Source organism: Numenius arquata, chromosome 2 (assembly GCF_964106895.1).
Source record: "Numenius arquata chromosome 2, bNumArq3.hap1.1, whole genome shotgun sequence".
NCBI classification, from domain to species: Eukaryota; Metazoa; Chordata; class Aves; order Charadriiformes; family Scolopacidae; genus Numenius; species Numenius arquata.
The window spans coordinates 42,044,783-42,065,439 of NC_133577.1; the positions used below are offsets into that span (position 1 = coordinate 42,044,783).

The 20,657-nt window shown below is 44.2% G+C and overlaps 1 protein-coding gene across 1 annotated transcript; it reads right to left on the minus strand.

The window, feature by feature from the left end:
• Nucleotides 1–266: 266 nt before the first annotated feature.
• On the minus strand, nt 267–19,015 carry RD3 (RD3 regulator of GUCY2D). The gene is made up of 4 exons (XM_074168039.1): nt 18,884–19,015; nt 9,079–9,388; nt 1,064–1,377; nt 267–396 (listed from the first exon to the last, which is right to left on the minus strand). The coding sequence occupies exons 2-3, from the start codon at nt 9,372–9,374 to the stop codon at nt 1,080–1,082; spliced, it is 594 nt and encodes a 197-aa protein (XP_074024140.1). The 5' UTR covers nt 9,375–9,388; nt 18,884–19,015; the 3' UTR covers nt 267–396; nt 1,064–1,079.
• Between the last annotated feature and the right edge of the window lie 1,642 nt (nt 19,016–20,657).

Consider the following 20,657-nt stretch of genomic DNA (forward strand, 5'->3'; position numbering starts at 1 on the left):
GGAAAGCTCTCCTTTGAGCACTCGTGAGAGAAGACTGAAGGAACAAAACTTAATCTGCCAGAGCCCTTCAGTCACTCAAAGCAGCGGCTTGTTAAAATGATCTCAACTATTGCAACTGTACAAAGAGCCCTGTAGATGAGTGCTGATTCCCTTCTCTGTACTTTCTCTACACATTGATACTATACTTCGGTACTCTTTCAGGCTTAGCCATAAACATTCATTTCAGCCCACTGAATTATTACTGGGATGCGGGGTGGAGCACTTACCTCAGCAACACAGAACACTGAGGACCACGAACAGCATTTGACACAGCACTGATGTATCCACCTGTATATCTATACAGCAGGTTGTTAAGTTTCTATCTACTCTGCAGGTGCAAGGTTCAGGGGGTTCTGCCTGCACAAAAGAAAAAATACCCAAGAAACCTGAGCATGCATAAACTGGTTGCTGTGGAATAATATTGGTCTTTCATCTCAAAAAGCTTGGGTCTGTTTCTATTCAGGTTGGGTTGCAAATTGCCAGCAAAAAGCTGATCAAGAGCAGTGCTGAGGTTACCTGTGAAGTTTCCTGTAGCAGTGAGGAGGGTTATTAGTTGGAAAAGGAAGTTCGGTTCCAAATCAGATACTAGCTTTAACTTACAGGCCTAATCCTGCAAGCCTTACTTATGTAAGTGGCTATCTTGCTTTCAGCAAGATTGCTCCAGCCAGCAGCTCTCACTAGCTTGGGCCAAAAGCTTTTATAGATAACTACATCCAGGCTGGGGGGGAGGGTGAAAGGAAAAGACAGACATCACAAAACTAATTCATTTTCCACAAGAAAGCAGTAATAAAAATGAGATAGTAAGTGAGCCTTGCCCTTAAGGTTACTGAATAGCTACTAAATTAAAGGAAAGGCTAGCATGTTTGGTAATAAATCATGTCACACACCGCGGGCATCAGTAGCAGTTACTATGGACATAACTTCCAAGAGAGAGACAGGCAGGAAGAGAGAGTTGCAACAAAGAAGAGACAGTAGAGCTAAAAAAAGGGTTAACAGGGATTTTGAAAGATCACTGTCTAAAAACCTTGTTCAGTATAGAGTCAGTAATCCTTGGCATTCCGAAATTCTGGCATGCTCCAAACCCTTCTGGTGGGCTGGGTACCCCGTTCCACATCCTCAGAGATGGTCTTGATGTCACTGATGAAGGGGGAAATCCTGGACCGGGATTTAAATGTTGTTAAGGAGAGGCTGGTTTTGTTCTTTGTGTTCCATTGCCTGGCAAGCTTCTTGGCTTCTTCCTCCTCTTTGATCTTTTCTGCAGCTTCCTGCAGGACAGAGCGGAAAAGCCGGGATACTTCCTGCACTTCTGGTTCATATTCAGCAATGAGTTGCCGGAATCTGAAAGCACAGCCAAGGCACAACGTTGATTAAAAACATCAAATTAGGGATTGCTGCCAAGTCACTGTGCTAGGCTTGGAACTTGCACTCTCCTGCAAAATGGAACTCCCTGGACTGCAGGGAACAACAACAGGGAGGGGCCATGAAGATACGCTCAAGGTCTCTAAAATCACAAGCAAGCCTGAGAATGTAAGGAAGCAATGAATCACTGCTTCTCATAAGCATATGAAATAATAGGGAGCAGCAAACAAAGCTAAAAGGTGGCAAGTTTGAAACTGAAGGAAGTGCTTTTTTCACACAACACCTATTAAATCAGAACTCAGTGCTATCAATAGCTTAAGAAACAAAATGATTAGCCAAGTTTGCGGGAAATACCCTCATCACTGCTGATTAAATGTGATCGTCCAAATCCTTGTTCAAGTAGTCCCTGAACTGCTGCTTTCCAGAACCTGAGGATAAACCAGGGAAAGTCCCACTAGATTTCCCCTGTTTCCGGTACTCGTTCCCCATAGCATTACCCAATGGCCGCTAGACAAACAAAAATCCTGTAAAATTGTCCTTTGTTATATGTTCGATAGTCCATCAGTACTTAAATTTCAGTGAAGTGCTATTTCATCCTTCTATGGGTTTCTGTAAGGTAATGGACTGGGTCAGCTGATAACACCTTGATTGGCAGCATGATGCGGTAGCTAGACAACTGTGAATTACTCCAGTGCCTTCTCAGCAGAGAGCTCAAAATGTTTTTTTGACATATTTTAAGCTAGCTTAACACCAGGGAAGTGAAGAATTACCACTATTTATTTTGCAGGTGAGGAAGATGAGATGCAGAGCAGGATAGTTTTCTTGAAGTCACTGAGTGGGTCACTGTCTGGGCCAAGAATAGAACATAGCATTCCTGACACCTGGTTGAATGATTTGGTCTCCAGTCTGGAGAGCATGGGATCCACTCCCAAGGCTCACACACTGGTCACATAGAGATTCTAGCTGTTCCATAATAGTATGTGTTTATGACAGATAGTAATATAGCTACTCTTCTAATGAATATGAAGTTCTTAACATAGAAATTATATCTACAAGCAGACACAGAGCTAAACTAGTACTTCACGAAAATCCAGGTATTTTTACTTAATTGAAGCTAAAGCATATAAGATCTGTAAGCATTTTGATATTTTTCTGCAACAGAACTGGCCAAGGATGGAAAACAGTAGGATTGCTTGTAAATGAGCCTAACACAGCAGAAGCTGGTAGAATAAGATTCCGCCTCTTGGTTTTTTTGATAACCCCTAGGAAGGTAACAAGAAGTTTAGTGCACTATGGAATTGTACTGCTTAATTATGTACCAAGGGGTACCCAAGATAGTAAGGACAGAAAGAAAGACAGAGATAAACCAAAAAGACTCTGTACATTTATGCCTTTTGACTTTTACTGTGGAGGCCTGGTATTAGACATACACCTTAACATCATGCTTGGTGCCAGATATTTTAGTGTGCTTCTCTCACAGCACGCATTGGCAGCTTTGTGTGCAGCTGTGGTGACAGCAGTACTGCACACTGAGGGAACTCAGTATCAGCACTGGTCATTTTCAGGGTAAAGCTAGAGGAGTTTGACACAAAACCGGCCAAAGTCACTGAGATGTTCCTTAACCATTTCAATTGCTTTGGATGAATTCCTGATCTCCTTCCTCCACCCCACCTCTCCCTCCCCCCACCCAAAAAAAAACCCCTCTAAACTTTAAACATTTGGGTGCAAAAAGCCTCTGAGGCACTGTAGTTCACACTGGTCATAAGTACTTAGACAATGATGCTAAACTGAATTGTGCAGAGCCTGCAAGAGCAAGAGACTAGGTCTTGCTGAGGTTTAGCACGTAACAGTGGTAACAGATTTGCTGTACATTGCAAACATCCATTCTCCCTTCTGAGGAGGCACTTCAATTGCATTATCAAAGAGCCAAAAATACAGTTTTCACAATAAATATGTCTTTCCCTTTATCCTAGTCAGAAAGAGAGACAGATGAGTCCATCAAAACCCAAGTCTTCGTAACATTATTATTATTATACCAGGGAAAGCACCTTCAAAGGATTTTTATTGCAGAGGTGAACCGAATGACTCATTCCAGTTTTTTATCTCCATGTGTATTTTAAAGAGATGCTGGCATATTATATATATCTATATATATCTATCCTCTTCTTTTGTATTGGAAATTGTGCACTCAAAAGGCTTCATCACTGCCTCCACTTTTAGAGGGTGTGTGTCACACTGCTGGATTGTGGCTCCAGAGCAGCATGTGTCAGACTGGACCAGTGACTGGCTCCAGAAACAAGAGGGAAGATGAGTGGTACGATGGCAAATTTTCCACCCGAGCACAGAGCTCTAATGCTAATGTCCTGTGCTGCAAATAACACTCCCAACTAATCTAGCTGAAATAGTTTTCTAAAATCATTGTAAATTTCCACCTTCATAGCTGTCTACCAGTTTGCACTCTCCTTAGGTATGGCAGCAAGAATTGTTTTGTGAAGTCTGCTTTTGCTCCTAAGATTTATCTCTGACTTTTCAGGACCAACACAATAACTACTTCATATGGATTTGAGCAGGTCTAAGAAACAAAGGGAAAGCAATTCAACAGACTGTCTGCCTGTCACCCCAAGAAAAGGCGCTTTCATTCAGATGGAGAAGGGAAAGTGGGGCTTTTCCTCTCCCCCAGTAGGATGAACTAACTTTGCCCCTTTATTAATGCCCACATAACTTCGGTACCAGCACGTTCATATAAGGGACAGCCTACGTATGCACACCAAAAGGTGTGCATGCCACAAATATTTCTCGGCAGAAAGGATGGACAGGTTATCAGGGGCTGAGGTCTAGTTAATCCAGTCTGTCTTGCAAAATAGATGATGTTTTCTACAGCCACCTACACATAACTGAAGCCATTTTCCCCAGCTATCAATGAAAACAGCTGATGTGCTGGATGATCCAGCAGGCTGCTCTCTGCACAAAACACGCAACATATAGAAACAGTAAAACCACTGTAATCAAGGAATATGGGCTTGTATCCTGCGAAACAAACTCCACACAAAGCTGCTCAGTGGAATTAAGCACAAACTTGCACAAAGCTCACCTATCTTCTAACACAGGTGAACGCCCTTACACTTTTGCATGGAATAATTTCAAACTAGGCAACTGCACAGCTATATCTAGAAATCCCTCAGCAGGGCTTCCTTACTCATCAGAAAAGTATACCTATCTATCTTATTTGTGAAAGAAGTTGTGATGCTACTGGTAGCTAACCTGTATCATGTATATCATGTATAACCAGGTATATCATGCAAGTCACGCAGTCTTAGACGTGACTGTCAACAAAACTCACCTTGAGCCAGCACAGAAGCCTGGGAAGCATGTATATGCACACACAGGGAAAAGCACATTCCCCAATCCAGGCGGTGTTTTAATCGCAGTTCAAACAAATCTGTTCTTTAAATTGTGACCCTTCAGTTTCCTCATATGGCCATTAGATTTTAAGAATCTGGCTGCGCTTGGTTCATAGTGGCACTGCTTTTTTTAAAGTGCTGTCACCTGCCTGTTACTCTGTAGGTCCCCAGTTCAGCAGGTTTCCTAAGTACAGCCTGAACTTTAAAGACCTGTTAAATCCAATGGAAGTTCATGGACTTAAACAATATGCTTATAGTTCACTGTATTCCTGAGTGCCTGTCTGAACTGGGAGCTCTAAGTAGCTTTAGTCATCTGAAGAAAATGTGGGGTGCTTAGTGTTAATAATTAACTGCTGACTCCTGAATCTATATTTTGAGCAGGAATTCTGTCTATATTGTACAGCTTTGCTAGAGAAGGCTACTTGGCTTCCAAAGGAGTTCACACTAACTGCAACACTCACGTCACATCACCTTAAACTTAAGCTCATAATTGTAAATTAACCCATTTCCGATTTTAGTCATTTGTCTTACATTCAAGCATACTAGGAAGTCCACATCAGCGATGCGCAATCCCTAGAAAATTACAGTCCTTAGCCTGTGGTATTAACAACGCAAGACCAAAATGTAGGTTTACGTTTCCATATTAGGTTTTTTGTTTGTTTCTCTCTGGGCAGAGAAGGACATAAACCCACTGTTTCGCTTTTGCTGAAACTGAAAGAAATGACACAGACCATAACTAGCTCTGCTTAGAGCTAAAGCTCTGAGTAAAACTGGCATTTTGTATTAGCAAGCTACTAGTCTACTTGTTCAGTTTAACCATGGCAGTTAGGTACTAACGACCTCACTAAAATCACTGTCATTTCGTTCAAATGGCTCCAGGATTTAATTTTAAATATAGTCAGTGATCTCCAACCCAGTAACCTAAAGCTGAGTTACACCTGAATACAATAGCTCTATTTGTATGAGGTGAATCATATCTGATGGTATTTGCAGTATACTTGAATCCTTCAGAATTTCAAGAGACTCAAAGAAAAGTTTCTATTGATCCAAAATACAAAACAGGCAAACTGGATCTGAAAAAAACCCTCCCATTTAAGAAATGCTCCAGCATGCTTTCCAGCCTCCTCCACATCTAAAGAAACAAATCTGTAGAAACTCTGCCTCTCAACAGATGTGACTAGCTACAGAAAAATTCTGATAATCATTTAGACCTTTGGAGAATGAAGTGACATCTCTGACAACTCATACAAAAATGTTTTGTTCTGGCTTTGACTCTGAGCTTAGAATCTCACAAAGAAGGAGACCTTGCATGACACAAACAAAACAAACTCTGCAGTCTTGCAAGATGCATTCTACTTGTGTTATTTAAATATGACATGCTTGTCGAGTACATCAAAAAGGACTTCAGCTTTTCAGATGCCTAAGATGGAAGGGGAAGGACCAAGCTTAATATTTCAGACAGAACCAAGGGCTTCAGTAAGGTACGTGCTCTGCATTTGAATTTCCAACTGCAAGCTTGTAGACTTTTTTTTTTTTGGTGGAAGCTTTTTCTAGAAGTTACTATAGATTAGAAAGTCACAGGGTATTCAGGAAGCAGCACAATGATCTTGTGATTAAAGTACTTCAGTGGAAATGTGAAGATTTCAGTTGAATATCTGTTATACTCATCTTGTGCAATTTAGGGGAAGTTTCCATGTTATCTCACTTTCTGAGAGGAGCATTTATCCAATTTTGGCTGTCTTTTAGTTAGATTGCATGCTCCTTATTTCTCTGTACATTTTCAGCTCCTAGCGTGGCAAGCCCCATTCTTTTCCATTCTTTCCACATCGTCAATGAAGATTTCTGAACCATAGGGCTCTCGGTTAGAAGACAGAAAAGAAGAGGGGTCAACTGTTCACATTTGCAACACAAGAAGGTATTATCAAATTAACTAGTACATGTTAGTTTAAGACATGCAAAATACAGTTTTCTACAGCAGAGTTGTAGCTGAGATGTGGAACTCTGCCATGGGGTGCCACAAATGCCAAAAGTTTACGTGAGTTTGTAAAAGAAAAGCAAAAGCCCACAATCTAAACAAACTACTGAAAAAGCCACGTAGGGCAATTACGGACAGAAGGACCACTTCTGGCTCCAAAAGTCTCCAAGTTACAAGGCACAGTAAGTTGGAGGCTGTACACAAGATCCTGTAACTGTCCATACCGTTGTATTTGCTTGCCTTGTTCTTTTTTCCTTACGCTGTTATACAGGTTGCACATCAGATCAAACAGACCTTTAACCCAATCCAATTCTGCCATTTTTGTGGCTATGACATTCCCTTCTCAATCACGGAATTGAACCAGCAAAGGTTATGCAACTCTCATTTGTTTAATGTGGCTCTGCTAACCATGCAAACTGCATAGTATGGAACAAACAAAAACATGCCACTTCTTGAATCTCACTGTAATACAATTTAGATGGCCTATAATAGCAATTTATAAGAGGATTTTTAAGAGGATGGTTTTATCCTTTTTCAGTTCTGCCCACATAGAGCCCACCAATGTTGCCGAATATGTTTATCTACTGTCAACAGTATGCTGAGTACTGAGCAGTGAACAACCACTACAAGCTGCACTGAATCACACATCTTGCATGATCTCAGTTTAAAAAAAAAAAAAAAAAAAGAAGCAGAGCAGCAGCAAGTTGCATAAAGCTCAGCTTAATACTCTCTTCTGAAGGAGATGATGAACCTTGGGGCCTCTCAGCTCCACCAACTGAAACCTGCTCTCATGGAAATAACGTATTTGCCAGACAAGCCTTACTCAGTGGCCCTGGGGATGGTGAAAATAACTCTGAACCCCAAGGGGTTTGTAGTGACTTGTTTACAGCATAGCTCAGAGTTAGACAAATACAAAGCAGGTGCTGTTTCCAGCAAACTTCCACTGGAGAGAAGCTGGCCACTGAATGATCCCAAATCTCTGATTCTGCCACCATGGCAACATCTGCAAAAGTCAAAGTCCTACGCCAGCTTGCTTCCAAGGTTCAGCCCTGGCTAAAATGGGAGCTAGAGAGATAGCTTTGGCATCCTTTCCCGACCACCCCCAATGTAAGACCAGCTATTTCCAACCGCTTATGGTTGTAGTTGAAGAACTGTAGATTCATTTGTTCAAGGGAAAACAGGTGCCAGTGTATGCAGTGAACCACTGCAGGCTGCTGAGCACCCTACTGTATATGGCCTGCCAACACCGTCTTCTTTCTAATCCCAACTGAAGAACATGTTGGAACAAGGGAAGTGGATTATAAAGGCCTTTTTCACAACTTTGCTTTGGCTTAGGTGGACTTAGAGTCACTACTCCTCACTTGCACTGTGCTAAGTGAGCGGGTTTAACTTGGAAGAACCACCCTCTCAGAGAAGGAATCAACCCCCCTTCCTTCCAGCTTGGATGATACAGCAGGCTCAGATATATTTCTGAAGGCATTCTCACAGAAAGTTACTCAACTGGCACTTGAAAGGCTCAACAGCAAATCCAGGAGGTTATGTCTACATTTATGCTGCACAAGGCAGAAGCAGCATCTAGCTGTTCAAGCCATCTGCATACCCCACCTGCATCCTACTCCATGTCAAGTCTGTGGAGGGAGGGCAGGGAGAAGCATGCAATTGCTCCTTTCTCTGGGAATACCCAGCTCACAGGCTGAAAAACACAGTAACACCTTTCGGATAGCCTGGACGCTGGGGACAAGTGCCTCAGTAGATCTGCTGCACAGCTTAAATTAAGGAAGGCAGGCTCCAATGAGAGTGGATAAACACCAAACCAGGTTGTTCAGAGGCTGTGCTGTTTCCACCCTTGGAGATACTCAACAACGGATAGGACAAGGCCCTGAGCAACCTCATCGACCTTTGAAACTGGCCCTACTCTGAGTAGGAGATTGAAGTACGTACCTCCAGAGGTCCCTTTAAACCTCAATTATTCGAAGATGCTAAAGGCTGAAGCAAAAGCCATCACAATACTGAAATAGTAACTGTTCATCAGACAAGATAAAGCTTCTCTGGCTGCTCAGCGCGTGAAGTACTCAAGTCAGTCTCAGAGCACAAAGGCATTTTAGTAACTTTTTGGAGACAATGATACCATGTTAAACTGACTTAAAACATTGTATTTCCTTCTTCCACATAGACACTGTCCCATGACTTATGATACAGGATGTCAAGTTTTTGTTCTGTTGGTCCTAACAACTCTCATTCCTCCCTCACATATCATAGGGAGGGGGAAAGGAAAGGTGTGTATCATCCCATCTTTTACTGTACCTGAGTATGACAGGCCCACAGTAGGAAGGATGTATTTTGGTACACATATCCTCCAGCTGCAACCGTTCTCCTGGGCTGATATCATAGCTCTGCTTTGGGTAGCTGACCAGCCAGCCGTAGTCCACCCCAGTCTTGATCTTGCGATACTCATTCTCCCGCTCTCGCTGCTGCTTCTCTGCCTGCTTGGTTTGCCAGCTCAGCTCCATCATCAGCGTCTCAACGACCATTTCTGTGGGGTTCCTCTGGGAAATGCGGTTTGGGGCCTCATTCCACCTGAACCAGGATGCCAGTGACATAGTGCTCTGTGTGTCTTCATTGGGAGTGGGTTGAGGGTAGGGAGGGAGAGAAAAAGAACAGTGCCATCATCAACACCTCAGCTGAGAACATTCTCCCACACACACCCCTCGAGTCTGTTCTTCACCTGAAAGCATTACTGGATTAGCCATTTAGAACTAGTTGGTGCTGAGCACCTTCAGAAATCTCACCCATAGCAGCCAACTTGTGTGGAAGACGAGACAAAGGGTGAAGAGGCACAGTTTCCCTTGAACTTCCAGTCACCATGTAATTAAAATGACAGTCACATTCTTACATCTGAAGTCAAGTTATAAAGATACCTCACTCCCTCCGGGTTAGGCTGGGGAAGAATTCTCCTGCCCACACGGAAGAGCTGGGACTTGGGCTCGCCTGTCTGAACCTTCATGGGAGGGCATGACCTTGCAGCACCCTACATGCAAAAACTCAGCACATGGAGTCAAACTATTTCTGGGAGCCACGTGCTAGCCAGCAGGGGATCCTCCAGGGGGAGGGCAGGATAGGTGACCTGCATAGGTTTGCTGCTGCTGTCATATAAGTGGTGGAACTCATCTGTACTGGCAGTACAGTTAGATACAGTTAGATAGTACTGGCAGGAGCAACAGTTACATTAACTAGAAGGCCAGGCAGAGACTTAATCATTATTTAGCAAAATTGGTGTTGGATGCAGACGGAGAGGCTACACCATCTTCCACAAACCGAAGTCCAACTATCAGCTAAGCAGGAAGAGCACACCCTAGACACTACCACCAGCGCCAAGGCTGAGCTGAGGGAAGTGACAGCATACCAAGGTTTAAATTGTTATTACTTCGAAGTGAGAGGTTTCTGCTGCTGGGGAGTTACCCAGCACTTAGAAGGCAGAACAAACTGCACGAATCAGCCAGCAAAAATGGAATTAACTCCCCACCCAGCCAATCCCTTCATGTACTCACATCAAGAGGACAATGCATGGAACAAAGTTATTAACTATTGTATTTGTATTTAAACACAATGAAGTCCAAAGCAGGCACTAGGGACCTGAACAGGAGCAAAACAGCATCTGTTTCTTCACAGAGCACAGTTACGTGCCTTGTTGCTCCCTTCCATTAGCCCCCGGGGAAGGGGTGGCACAAATAATGGTTGCAGCTGGAATTACCAAAAGGCTACTCCTGGCAGCAGCCCAATCAGGACACGGCATCAAAAGTTAACATGAGGGCAATGGATTAAAGAGCCTGATTCTGCAGGGCCTGAGCAAATCCTCACTGTGAAGACAGACATAAAAGAAAGAAAAATATGCTTTTGATTTAAGCTGCCACATTGGGGCCTACAGCCTGTAGTGACAATGCAAATCACAGAAGCTCAGAACTACCCAGTACTCCTACTGGAGCTGAGAGCCAGGAGCTCCCAGACTCCCTAGAAGAGCAATGGTCAGTAGGATTCCGCCTTCAGTGCCTGTAAAATTGTCACTGTGCACCAGGTGAGAAGGGTACTGCAGTTGCTTTCAGGCCTTTATCACTTGCTATAATGTAGCCTTGTTCTCTTTCAAAACTGTTCATATTATGTAAATATATCACACCATTAAAGGAAAATTCTCCAAAATCTGGATAGTTTGAACAGTGTCCCAAGTTTGAAGCAATTTCAGGGTCTAATGCTTAGGCTTTTCTAGAGTCAGGAAGTTCGCCAAACTGCATCAAAGGAATAGTTTCTCTAGTCCTATATTCTACTTCTCCCAGCAAGCAATACCACTTTCTTCAGAATAAAGACATAAAAGGGCTGAAAACTTCCACCGGACACAGATCTAGCTACCTAGGTGTGTAAGACTGCAGGTACTCTTCCGAGACTGTATAAACATTAACATCTTTGCTAATTTACAGTGCTTATACACGAGACATCACTCTAGTGATTGTTTTTGCTCTGGAGTATCAGCTATGATTATCCTTATGATAGCAGCCATAGCGAGCAGCTGCTGGAAGTAATCCCGCTTCCTATCTCATTTCTGTGCTCTGTAGGAGGAGGAGCAGCAGGTCCTTTCATTTGCTTTCATCGCCAGGGTGACTCCAGCTAACAAATCACCACAGAGCACTCTGGCTGCCTGCAGCTCACTTACTTGCCCAAGACACGTGAATGAACTCAGGCTGGAATGGATGTGCTGACAGCTTCAACTCCATAATCCCACCGTCCTAACATGTACCTGGATCTTGCTACATGGTGGCCTCCGCTCACCATTACACATTATTAAGGATGAAAATCCTTACAACTTAAGACCTCTTCCTTGGTCTTATAACCCCTTATGTATCACATAGGGAAGCTCTCTGCTAGCAAAAGTGAGTAGCAGAACAGGCCACAGGCTGTTGTAAAAGATTTAAGAGTCTCCTGTTTCTTTTCAGTTTATGTGACGGGCAATTTTTCATAAGCTTTGACAGGTATCTGACCAATTAAGGTATCGTTATTTCCATTTGCACCTTCACTGGATGAAGGTGAGCGTGCCCTTCTGTATTTTACCAGCAAAGGGTTACTTACGTTGCTTTTATTCTGGCTATGAGTTGGTCTCATGTTGGTTTAACTCTATTGACTTCGGTGGTGTTAGGGGTAAATTGGTATAAAGCAGTGAAGCTGAGGAATGTCCTTCCAGCTCTTTCTAGCTCACTGGCTGTTTCATTAGAAGAGGAGCAAAAGGGGAATTTAGTGGTCAAACCTGAGAAAGACAGCAAGGAGACCTGGGCTCTTATTTGACCTGCGCTGGCTTTCACATGTTCCTGGGCTGTTCCTACTGCCTTTATGTTTTTATCTCACAGGTCTCTCTCAAAGCAAGCAGTTCTTCATGAGGAGAACCATTTTACCTAGCACTGGTATTGCAGAGGACAATCAGTTAGAAAAATATTTTGGATACCCTGTCTGAGCAAGGTCTGCTGAACCTGAGCTTTGCCCTGTCCTAGAGCTTTCATAAAGCAATAGTAACAGGCAGATTAGCTTTTGATATGGGAGCATGGATACCACTGACTCTGAATAGGGTTTCCACTTTACATACATAGTTTTCCCATACATTACTTGAAAAATCTGCTTCCATGTCAGAAGAGTATAAAGTAAGGAAAGCAACTCATCTGCAGTTTAAATGGCCTGTTCTCAAATGAAGGAAAATCCTATCCAAGCATTTCATGCACACTGGCAGCTTGTGCTGGCTGTTCCTAAGGGAGTCTTGTTTGTATGAGATTGTTTCCTTCCCCATCTCTCATCCCTCATCTCCTCCTTTGGAGAGTTGGAAACTCGCCATCTCTATTTAGCAGGCTTGACAAGCCACCATTCTTCCCACTACTGGTCTTTGCAGCCTGCAGAAGATACTGTGGACTCCATTAATCGTAGCTGCTGCTTTTAATTTAAGGTCCATGTGCAGGCTAATCATTAAATGACTCAAAATGGCTTTCCTATTAGGAAAGACTCAAAGGACTGTTGGCAGGATACGGGCAACTAAAGGAAAGCAAAAGTTTCAGCCTGACCTTCTTATTGGGCAAAAGGACAAATTTATACTTTGCAAGCATCCACATTAAAATTATTAAAAGAAAGAGAAAACGCCCTATCTGAATACAGATCTTTATGTTGTACAATTAGTCCATTTTCTGATTCCTTGTAAGAGGCTATCTTGGGAGCTGATATAACCCAGTTGATAAACTACTCTGGTGTTATTCAAGCAAAATGCCAGAGTGGTTTATGTAAGTTCCACTCCAGAAACAGACCTGGGTATCAACACTTTTGCCTTGTTGACCCTAGACCTTTGTCTAGAAGGCAAACCTTCCCCTCACGCTGTTGATTGCAAGTCTGACCAACCACCTCACAGAGTTTTAAGCATACATTTACATTAGCTATGTTAAAGTCTGGAATAACTCACTATCTCTCTCTCACAGAGCCTCTGAGGGATTTCTTCAATTTTTAGTGATTGTTAGTAAGTCCCTCTGAGGCTTTTTCATGTAAAAGTTTCCTGTTAGCTTTAGAACTAAAGAAGGCTTTTGCCTCTCTCCAAATCTCATTTTTATTCTCCATATTGTCAGGAATTTCTGCATTTTTCTCCTCCTCACATACTTTACAGCTTCCTTCATTCTCTTCTCACAGCACGTTCCATACAATTTCACTTCATGTTCCACTTTTTTACCTTTTCCCATATTTCCCCACATGATTTCCTCTTCTTGCTCCAGAGAATGCGCCAAAGAATCGTCAGGAATATCAAAGTCCACATGCCTTATTTGTTTTCTCACCTTCTTAAAACAGAATTTCAGCCTTTCCTAGCTCATACTAACGAAGGGAGTATGTTTCTGTAGTTTGCTCTCCGGCTGTTTTTTGGCCAACTGGAGGCTCTTCACGTAACCTGACAGACATCAGTCTCCATCAGGCTCTTGCAGGCTAGATCATCACTTGCTAAGACTTGTTACAGCAGGGCTGCTTTCTGGTAAACCATGAGTCAATCAGCAGGACCTGTTTGCCTTGTGTAAGATGAATTTCTGAGAATAAAACTTCCTTTTCCATTGATCCTTTTCCCGGTTCCCAGCTTCCAACGCCCTCTAGGACAGGAAAGGAATAGGCAGAGAGTGGGAAATGTGCATTTGTGGGGAAAAAAATAAAAATATGAGACTACAGCTGGACTCTCTATAAAGGTGTGTCTTCGGTTTGACAAGTCTCCTGTGGTTTGCATTTGCCTTCACAGTCTGTCAATCCAGGAGTACTACTGACAGACTCTCAGTAGTCCTAGGGGTATGGCAGTTGTGTCAGAGCAGAAGGAGAAAAGTCTTAAGGGACTGGATGAGTAGGAGCCTAAACCAAAGTCCAGGGATGTCAATGGAGATGTTGTCACTCAGTGAACTATAGACAGAGTTGCAGGAAATCCACTGTCATCCAGGCAAAGCATACTGACAAACTGGGCTGAGGAGCTGGGAAATGTCTTCCCTCCCTTCTTGTGGGTGGTAGTGCGTTACTACTACAGTCAGAGAGCAGAGAGGCAGAATTTGTTCATGGAAGATACCCATTCAACCTTTTTTCCACCCATGCCAGATTAAAGGGTAACAAACACGGAAAATTATTTCTAAAATAAGTGGGACAAGCTCCATCCCGAAATTGTACTCATAATCGTACTTTTTAAAAGACATGCAGTCATGGGGAAAACAAATGATGTGAAACCGTGGAGCATATTTTCTTTATTTATTTGCTTCTTTAGTAAAGTTTGGATTCCATTATCCAGAAAAGTCCAGTGTCCTTCGGATAGCAAAGGGCATCTAAGTATCTCTCTGGACTGCAACTCACAGGCAGACTAAACCTGGTTTGGCTACACCCATCTCTGAACTCTGTATGTGCTCACTGATGCAACATTTAACCAGCTTCTCTAGGAGAATTTGTGATCATGTCTATGCTGATAGCTATACCTGCATGAAGCAGCGTAAGTAGCGACAGCATTGTAGATGAACCCCAAATTATGTTTCTCCTGTGATAAAGATATTTTAATTTTGTTCCAAACAAAGAATCTTCACAAGTTCTAATTAAGAAACTGCTGACAACACCTTCTCAATTTTATTTATATAGTCCACCATAGCTTTGTAAAAGAATCTCTGTTCTCCACCACTTTTTGCAGTCACTTACCATTATGCTCTCCACACAGAGACTTTTACCTTACCAGGGCCCAAAGAACCCTACTTCCTATCTGTCTGGAATCTCCCTCCCTGTTTAGTGACACGGAAGGCTATGGTATTTACAGCTACTTGCCATGGAAATTATTATAACCTCAGACATCTATCTCCCAAAATTGCTATGAGGCAAATAACGCTGAAAAAGCAGTAGATAAAGCTTTTCAATCAAGAAACTTAAAAGCAATGCAAATATTATTAGATTAATACAGCAGCATTCCTCACCTTAGCCTGCAGAATAAAGAGAGAGAACTCGTGGGGACACTCTGGGGTCTGGTTATAGACCACAGCAGAGAACCTGTGTTTCGCTTTATGACCATACTGATTCTCTTATTGTGACGGACACAAGCTATTTCTGGACAAAAGAAAATTCACAGTGGTTGAAATATATCCAGGACAGAACTCTGTAACAAGTAGCAAGGAGTTTTGAATAACATAAGTATAGGGGATCAAGCCAACACTTTAAATGAAACTTGATTTATTGTCAAGGCTTCATGGCTGCAGTTGTTTAAGGACAGCAAAAAGAGCTTCACAGCGGTGAGCTAACGGTGACAAGGCACTGTGGCACCCAGCAGGCCCCTGCATTCCAGGTAATGCCTGTCTGCCCCTAGCAGGGCAGGGCTCGTGGTCCGACCAGCCTGCTGCAGGCTGACAGCTCCTGCTGCTGCCCGAGTCGGCTCCTAAATGACAAGTGCTCTCAAAAATGTGTGAGAACCATGCTGCCGTTTGGCATACAGTCTAATTTCCATATTAGCTTTTCTCCAGCAGAGTTTGCATTCTCAGCATTATAGAAATGGGCTGGCTCTCTGTCCACTGTAATTGCCACAGAGAGTTACAAGTCACCGAAGCCATTCGTGGATGTGCACAAGTGTAAAAATCACCTCTAGGCAGCATAACAGAAGGACAGTCAGAGCATACCGTAAGGTGCTGCAAGACAAAAGAGAAACAAAAGTGGTACCATTTCTACCAAAGGAAAGCTAGAGTCGCCTTTTGAAAATACCACAATGATTATGGTATACATGGGTATGTCACATTTTCTACAGCTAGTAGCCCTCAAAAGATTTTTTGTAATGAAACTCTTTAAAATTGACAACACTTGAAAAATACTGCTCTTACCTCCCCAGCATTTGTGTAGTTTGTAAAACATTCTTAGAGCTTCAATCTTTCAGATGCATTTTACATCTGCACTTTGATTGCAAGAGGGATAAGCAAACAAGAATTCAGCATGAACTGGGCTCCAAGCTCAGGTATGAATGTGAAAGGTATTTTTCAATCACTAGGCAAAACATGAGGAGAAGAGGTAGCTGCTATAACTGGTACAGCTTCATTATCTACAGTACAGCTGCACTAATATAAGAAAGATTTGCCACACTGAAATAAATAAAAGACCTGTGTTGATTAACTCCAGATGCAAATCCAGTCCACAGATCTTAAAGAAAAAGTGAAGGAAGGGCCCAATAGCCTAGAGCTCTACTAATGGCTGGGACTCTACAGAAGATAATCTTTGTGTTATCTGCAGAAGCAAAAAGGTGGGTGTTGCTCAAATCTGCTTAAGAAGCAGAGTAGCATTTTACAGTTTGTCTACTTATCAGAGCAAATGAGTTCCATCTGCTGAGAAACAGGACTATTTTCATGCCAAATTCCCACTCATGCTTTAAACAATATTTTCTAATAGCAACCATAAAAACACTCTATCATATACAACTTCTACTGGACTGTTACCTAAACCTACTGAAGCCAGGAAGTTAAAACACACAGATTTACTCTATTTGACTAACTTGTTAGTAAAATTCCTATTTTTTGCTCAGATTCGGCTATCTTGCTGTGGTAGATCAAACACACCTTCAGTTCTGTATCTTACTTTGATCTTTGTAGACTACAAAGACAGGTTTCAGGAGAGAGGGACATAAAGTATTCTTCACCACTCATTTAGCCATGTAAATGAGAGTTCAGAAGGTAACACAGACACATAGCTTTCCTGTTATTAAAACTACTCAAACCACAAAAAAGTATTGCAGCAATAAAGCAGCAGCAGCATCTGACAGAAGGCTCCAACACAAAAGGCTTTCAAAATTAAAACTCAGAGAGATCCCCAGCTCATCTTTCTCTATTCTACTGTCATTGTAACTACACAGCATTATTAAAGGGGCAGCAATGTCACAAACAGGAGTTTCTAATACTGTCATTCACTGCAGGTACTTTTATCTATAGAATTATATAAAGAATTTGAAACTCAGACCCAAAAGCATATTTCACCAGTCCTCAGGTCCACTAAAGTTTGGGGTTTTTATTCATATATTGTGGCGTAGACCAGACTGAGTGCTGTGAAAATGGATGGGTGAGATGTGCATTCTCCATCCAGACTGAGGACCGATTCTGCTGTGAAAGCAGGATAACTCATTGCATCATAAGGTGAGAATGCATTTTAACAGACAGGTGTACATTTCTATTCAGTACTGAACCTTGGTTACAGTATGTATCAGAAAGAATATTCACTGGAGATCCTCAAAGTCTCACTCTCTCTCAATTCACTGCAGAACTACTAACCTATGTGGGAGTTTTCCCTGTACTGGAGAATACTAAGACCAGTGTTAAAGTTTGGTCCTTGTGACAGGAGTTACTTAAAAAAACCCATTGCTTTAAAATTAGCACCCAAAAGAAGAATGATAAGTTTACAGTTTGAAAACCTAAGCCTCTCTTTGTAGATATCACATACAGCATGGGAAGCAACTGGCAGAGCTCTGGGAAAGCTCATGCTTCTCTTCTGCAATGGGTGTATGACCCACCTGCAGCCCATCCACAGAGAGCAGCCATACAAGCAGTGAAGAGTGCTGTCTCAAGACAGATTATAATTAATGTGTTAGCATTAAGAGATGTACAGTATAGTCTGCTCTCAGTTACACTGCCCTAACTCCAAAGCTATCTGACTGACCTTACTGGTGCCACCCAGGGGTTACTACACATCGGACTTCCACAGTGAAGACACTTAACAGGGGGGTGTCTAACCTGAGAGATCTTAAGCAAGAGTGGCATAGGCATAAGGCAGCATAAACCCCCTTTCCTCCCCCCATTGCCTGTTCTTTACGTAACCAGTTACCCAGGGCTAATCCAGGCAGGCAGCCCCGCGGTGCCGTGTCCCAGCCCAGTCTGGGAGGGCTGTGGGAGCACCCCGGCCCCCAGCTCTGCCCACCCATCCCGCCTCACCTGTGGCAGCAGCGGCTCCCGCCTGCTTGTGCGGACAGACGGACCCGGAGCGCGGGAAGAGGCTACCAGAGAAAGGACGTAGCTCGGAGTCAAGCCCTCTAAACTGGCACGGCGAGTTTAAACCCACACTGGGGTACGGATTAGCCCTGGTGACGAGGGATAACAGCTGGGTTTACAGCCTGCTTTGGAGCTATTAGGGCTCGGTCCAGTACCTCCAGAGGACACAGCTACCCGTCAAAACCTCTCCACTTTGGCAGACTTCGGTGCCTGTTTAAAAATCCCTCCGAAACCTGAGAACTTTGTGGGGATCTCTAATCTGCAGTTGAGCCGATACTTCGAACGTAATTCACAGAGTTGGGACTTTGGAAAACCGTTAAAGCAGGGCCGGTGTCTCACAGCCCTCGCCCCCCCCTCCCAGCCGCCGCTCGCCCGCCTCAGCCCCGCCGCTCCCTCACAGCGGCCCCTGAGGCCGGGCAGCGATAACCACACACGCCAACACTGGGAAACCCCCGCCCCGGGCTCGCCGAGGCACGGACTAGGACGCACAGCGGTCCCCTCCGCTCGGCACCACCTCCGTCCCGCCGGGCGTCCCACGGCCGCAGCAGCACACCCGCCCGCCACCGGCGGCGATGTCCCCTCCTCCTTACCGCGGCCACCCGCTCCCGTCCCGCCGCCGACGCTGAGGCGAGCGGCCGCTGGCCGCGCCGGGGCAGCGCCGCCTCGACGCCGGCCTCTTCGCCGAAGTTGAGCGGAGCCGCCGCCGGTCGCCCGCTGCCGCCGGCTTCAGGCGGGCGGAGGCGCGCCCGCCGCTCTACCCCCCGCGCCACCTCGCCGGCTGCCGCTGTTGCCATAGCGACTACGCTAAACCCATTCGGCCCCGGAGGCGGCGCGGCGCGCCCCGCCCGGCCCGGCCCCGGCCCTAGGCCCCGGGACGGCGCCGACCCCCCCCGCCCCTAGACCTACCTCTATAGATTAAATGTGTACTGAAAAATAACGGCACGTCTGTTTTAATTTATGTATCGTCAGTGCGCTCAGTAATAGCTACGGCTGTGCCAGAGGCTTCAGTCACAGAAGTCACACAGGTTTCAAGTGGGTTTGGAGGGACGAGGAGCTGGAAAGGCATGGGGGAGGCGAAGAGGAGGAGGAGGAGGAGGGAGAGCTGTGCTGTTGGGAAGGTGAAGGACAGGCAGTGTCAGGGTAGGGCTTCACCTGGGCTATATTTCACCTGGGAAATATCCACATTGCAAGAAGGGGTCCGGCCACTGAGAGCCGCGAGGGATGTGTGTGGATTCTGAAAATTCTGGGAAGTGATTGTATTTAGTAAGAGGTCGGTGAGGAGAGCTGTGTTTAGTGAGGGGCCAGTGAGGTGAAAAGGAGTGAAAACTGGCCTGGAAATGGGCAATTACACAGATGGTGGACGGTGAGGGAGCAGGCCCCACACCTCGGGTCAGGGGACAAGGCCACACTTGTTGTCACAGCCACGTGTGGTGGCAGTGACCTCTGCGAGCCCGTGACTCCTCGCCCTGCCTCTTTCCGCAGCACAAAAATGTATGGAAACATCCCTGGCGTCACTGGCCAAACCCCCAGCAAATTGGAGAGGGGCCGAGCTGCACCAGGGGGTCGCAGAGCTGTAGCCTTGGTTAAGGAAAGCCCAGGGACCGCTGGCTCCGCTCAAGGATGTGTGAGACCTCAGTGTGTGTGGAAAGTCAATCAAGCCCCTCCTGGAAAGCTTTCATAAATTAGGGCCCAAATTCTGACACCTTGGTATTTATGCTGTGCTTACACAGCCAGAGGACAGCGGCGTTTCGCACCACATACATCTGTACGGCACATGCAAAAGTCAAAACAGAGGGAAGGAGGAACCTAAATTTCAAAACAGACCAGCTAAACAACTACAGGTTAAAAGATGCCCAGTGCAGTCTAAATTAAAATGTATGAGGAGGGTTGTTGTTTTTTTTTAACGTCTAGTTTATTATTAGATCAAATAACACAGCCAGACTAACAAAGAGATTAGGAGCTTTTTCTGCTCTAATTATTTGTGGAGGATTATGTGTCTGTCCTGAGATTCAGCTCCAGCCCAGCATACTGCCCAGTTTGCAGAGGTTTATAACATTCTGGGTATGCTCTGCTCAACATGGGATTGTTGAGTTTTAATTAAAAGTCATCTTACATGGCTAAAGGCCTTTATATTTTCATCCATTTAAACTTATTTCAAAAGTCATCAACTCTGACTAATGCAGAACTAACCTCATCTTGAAAATACTTAGGTACCGGCTAAATGAGTTGTTATATTTTCAATGCAGTGAATTCCTGGGAAATTCCTGCCATGAATCAGAGACACTGATGACTGGGGTATCACTTCAGGAACATTTCTTTGCAGATATATAAGCCTCACAGTGGAAAAATCATTCATCTCTCCTA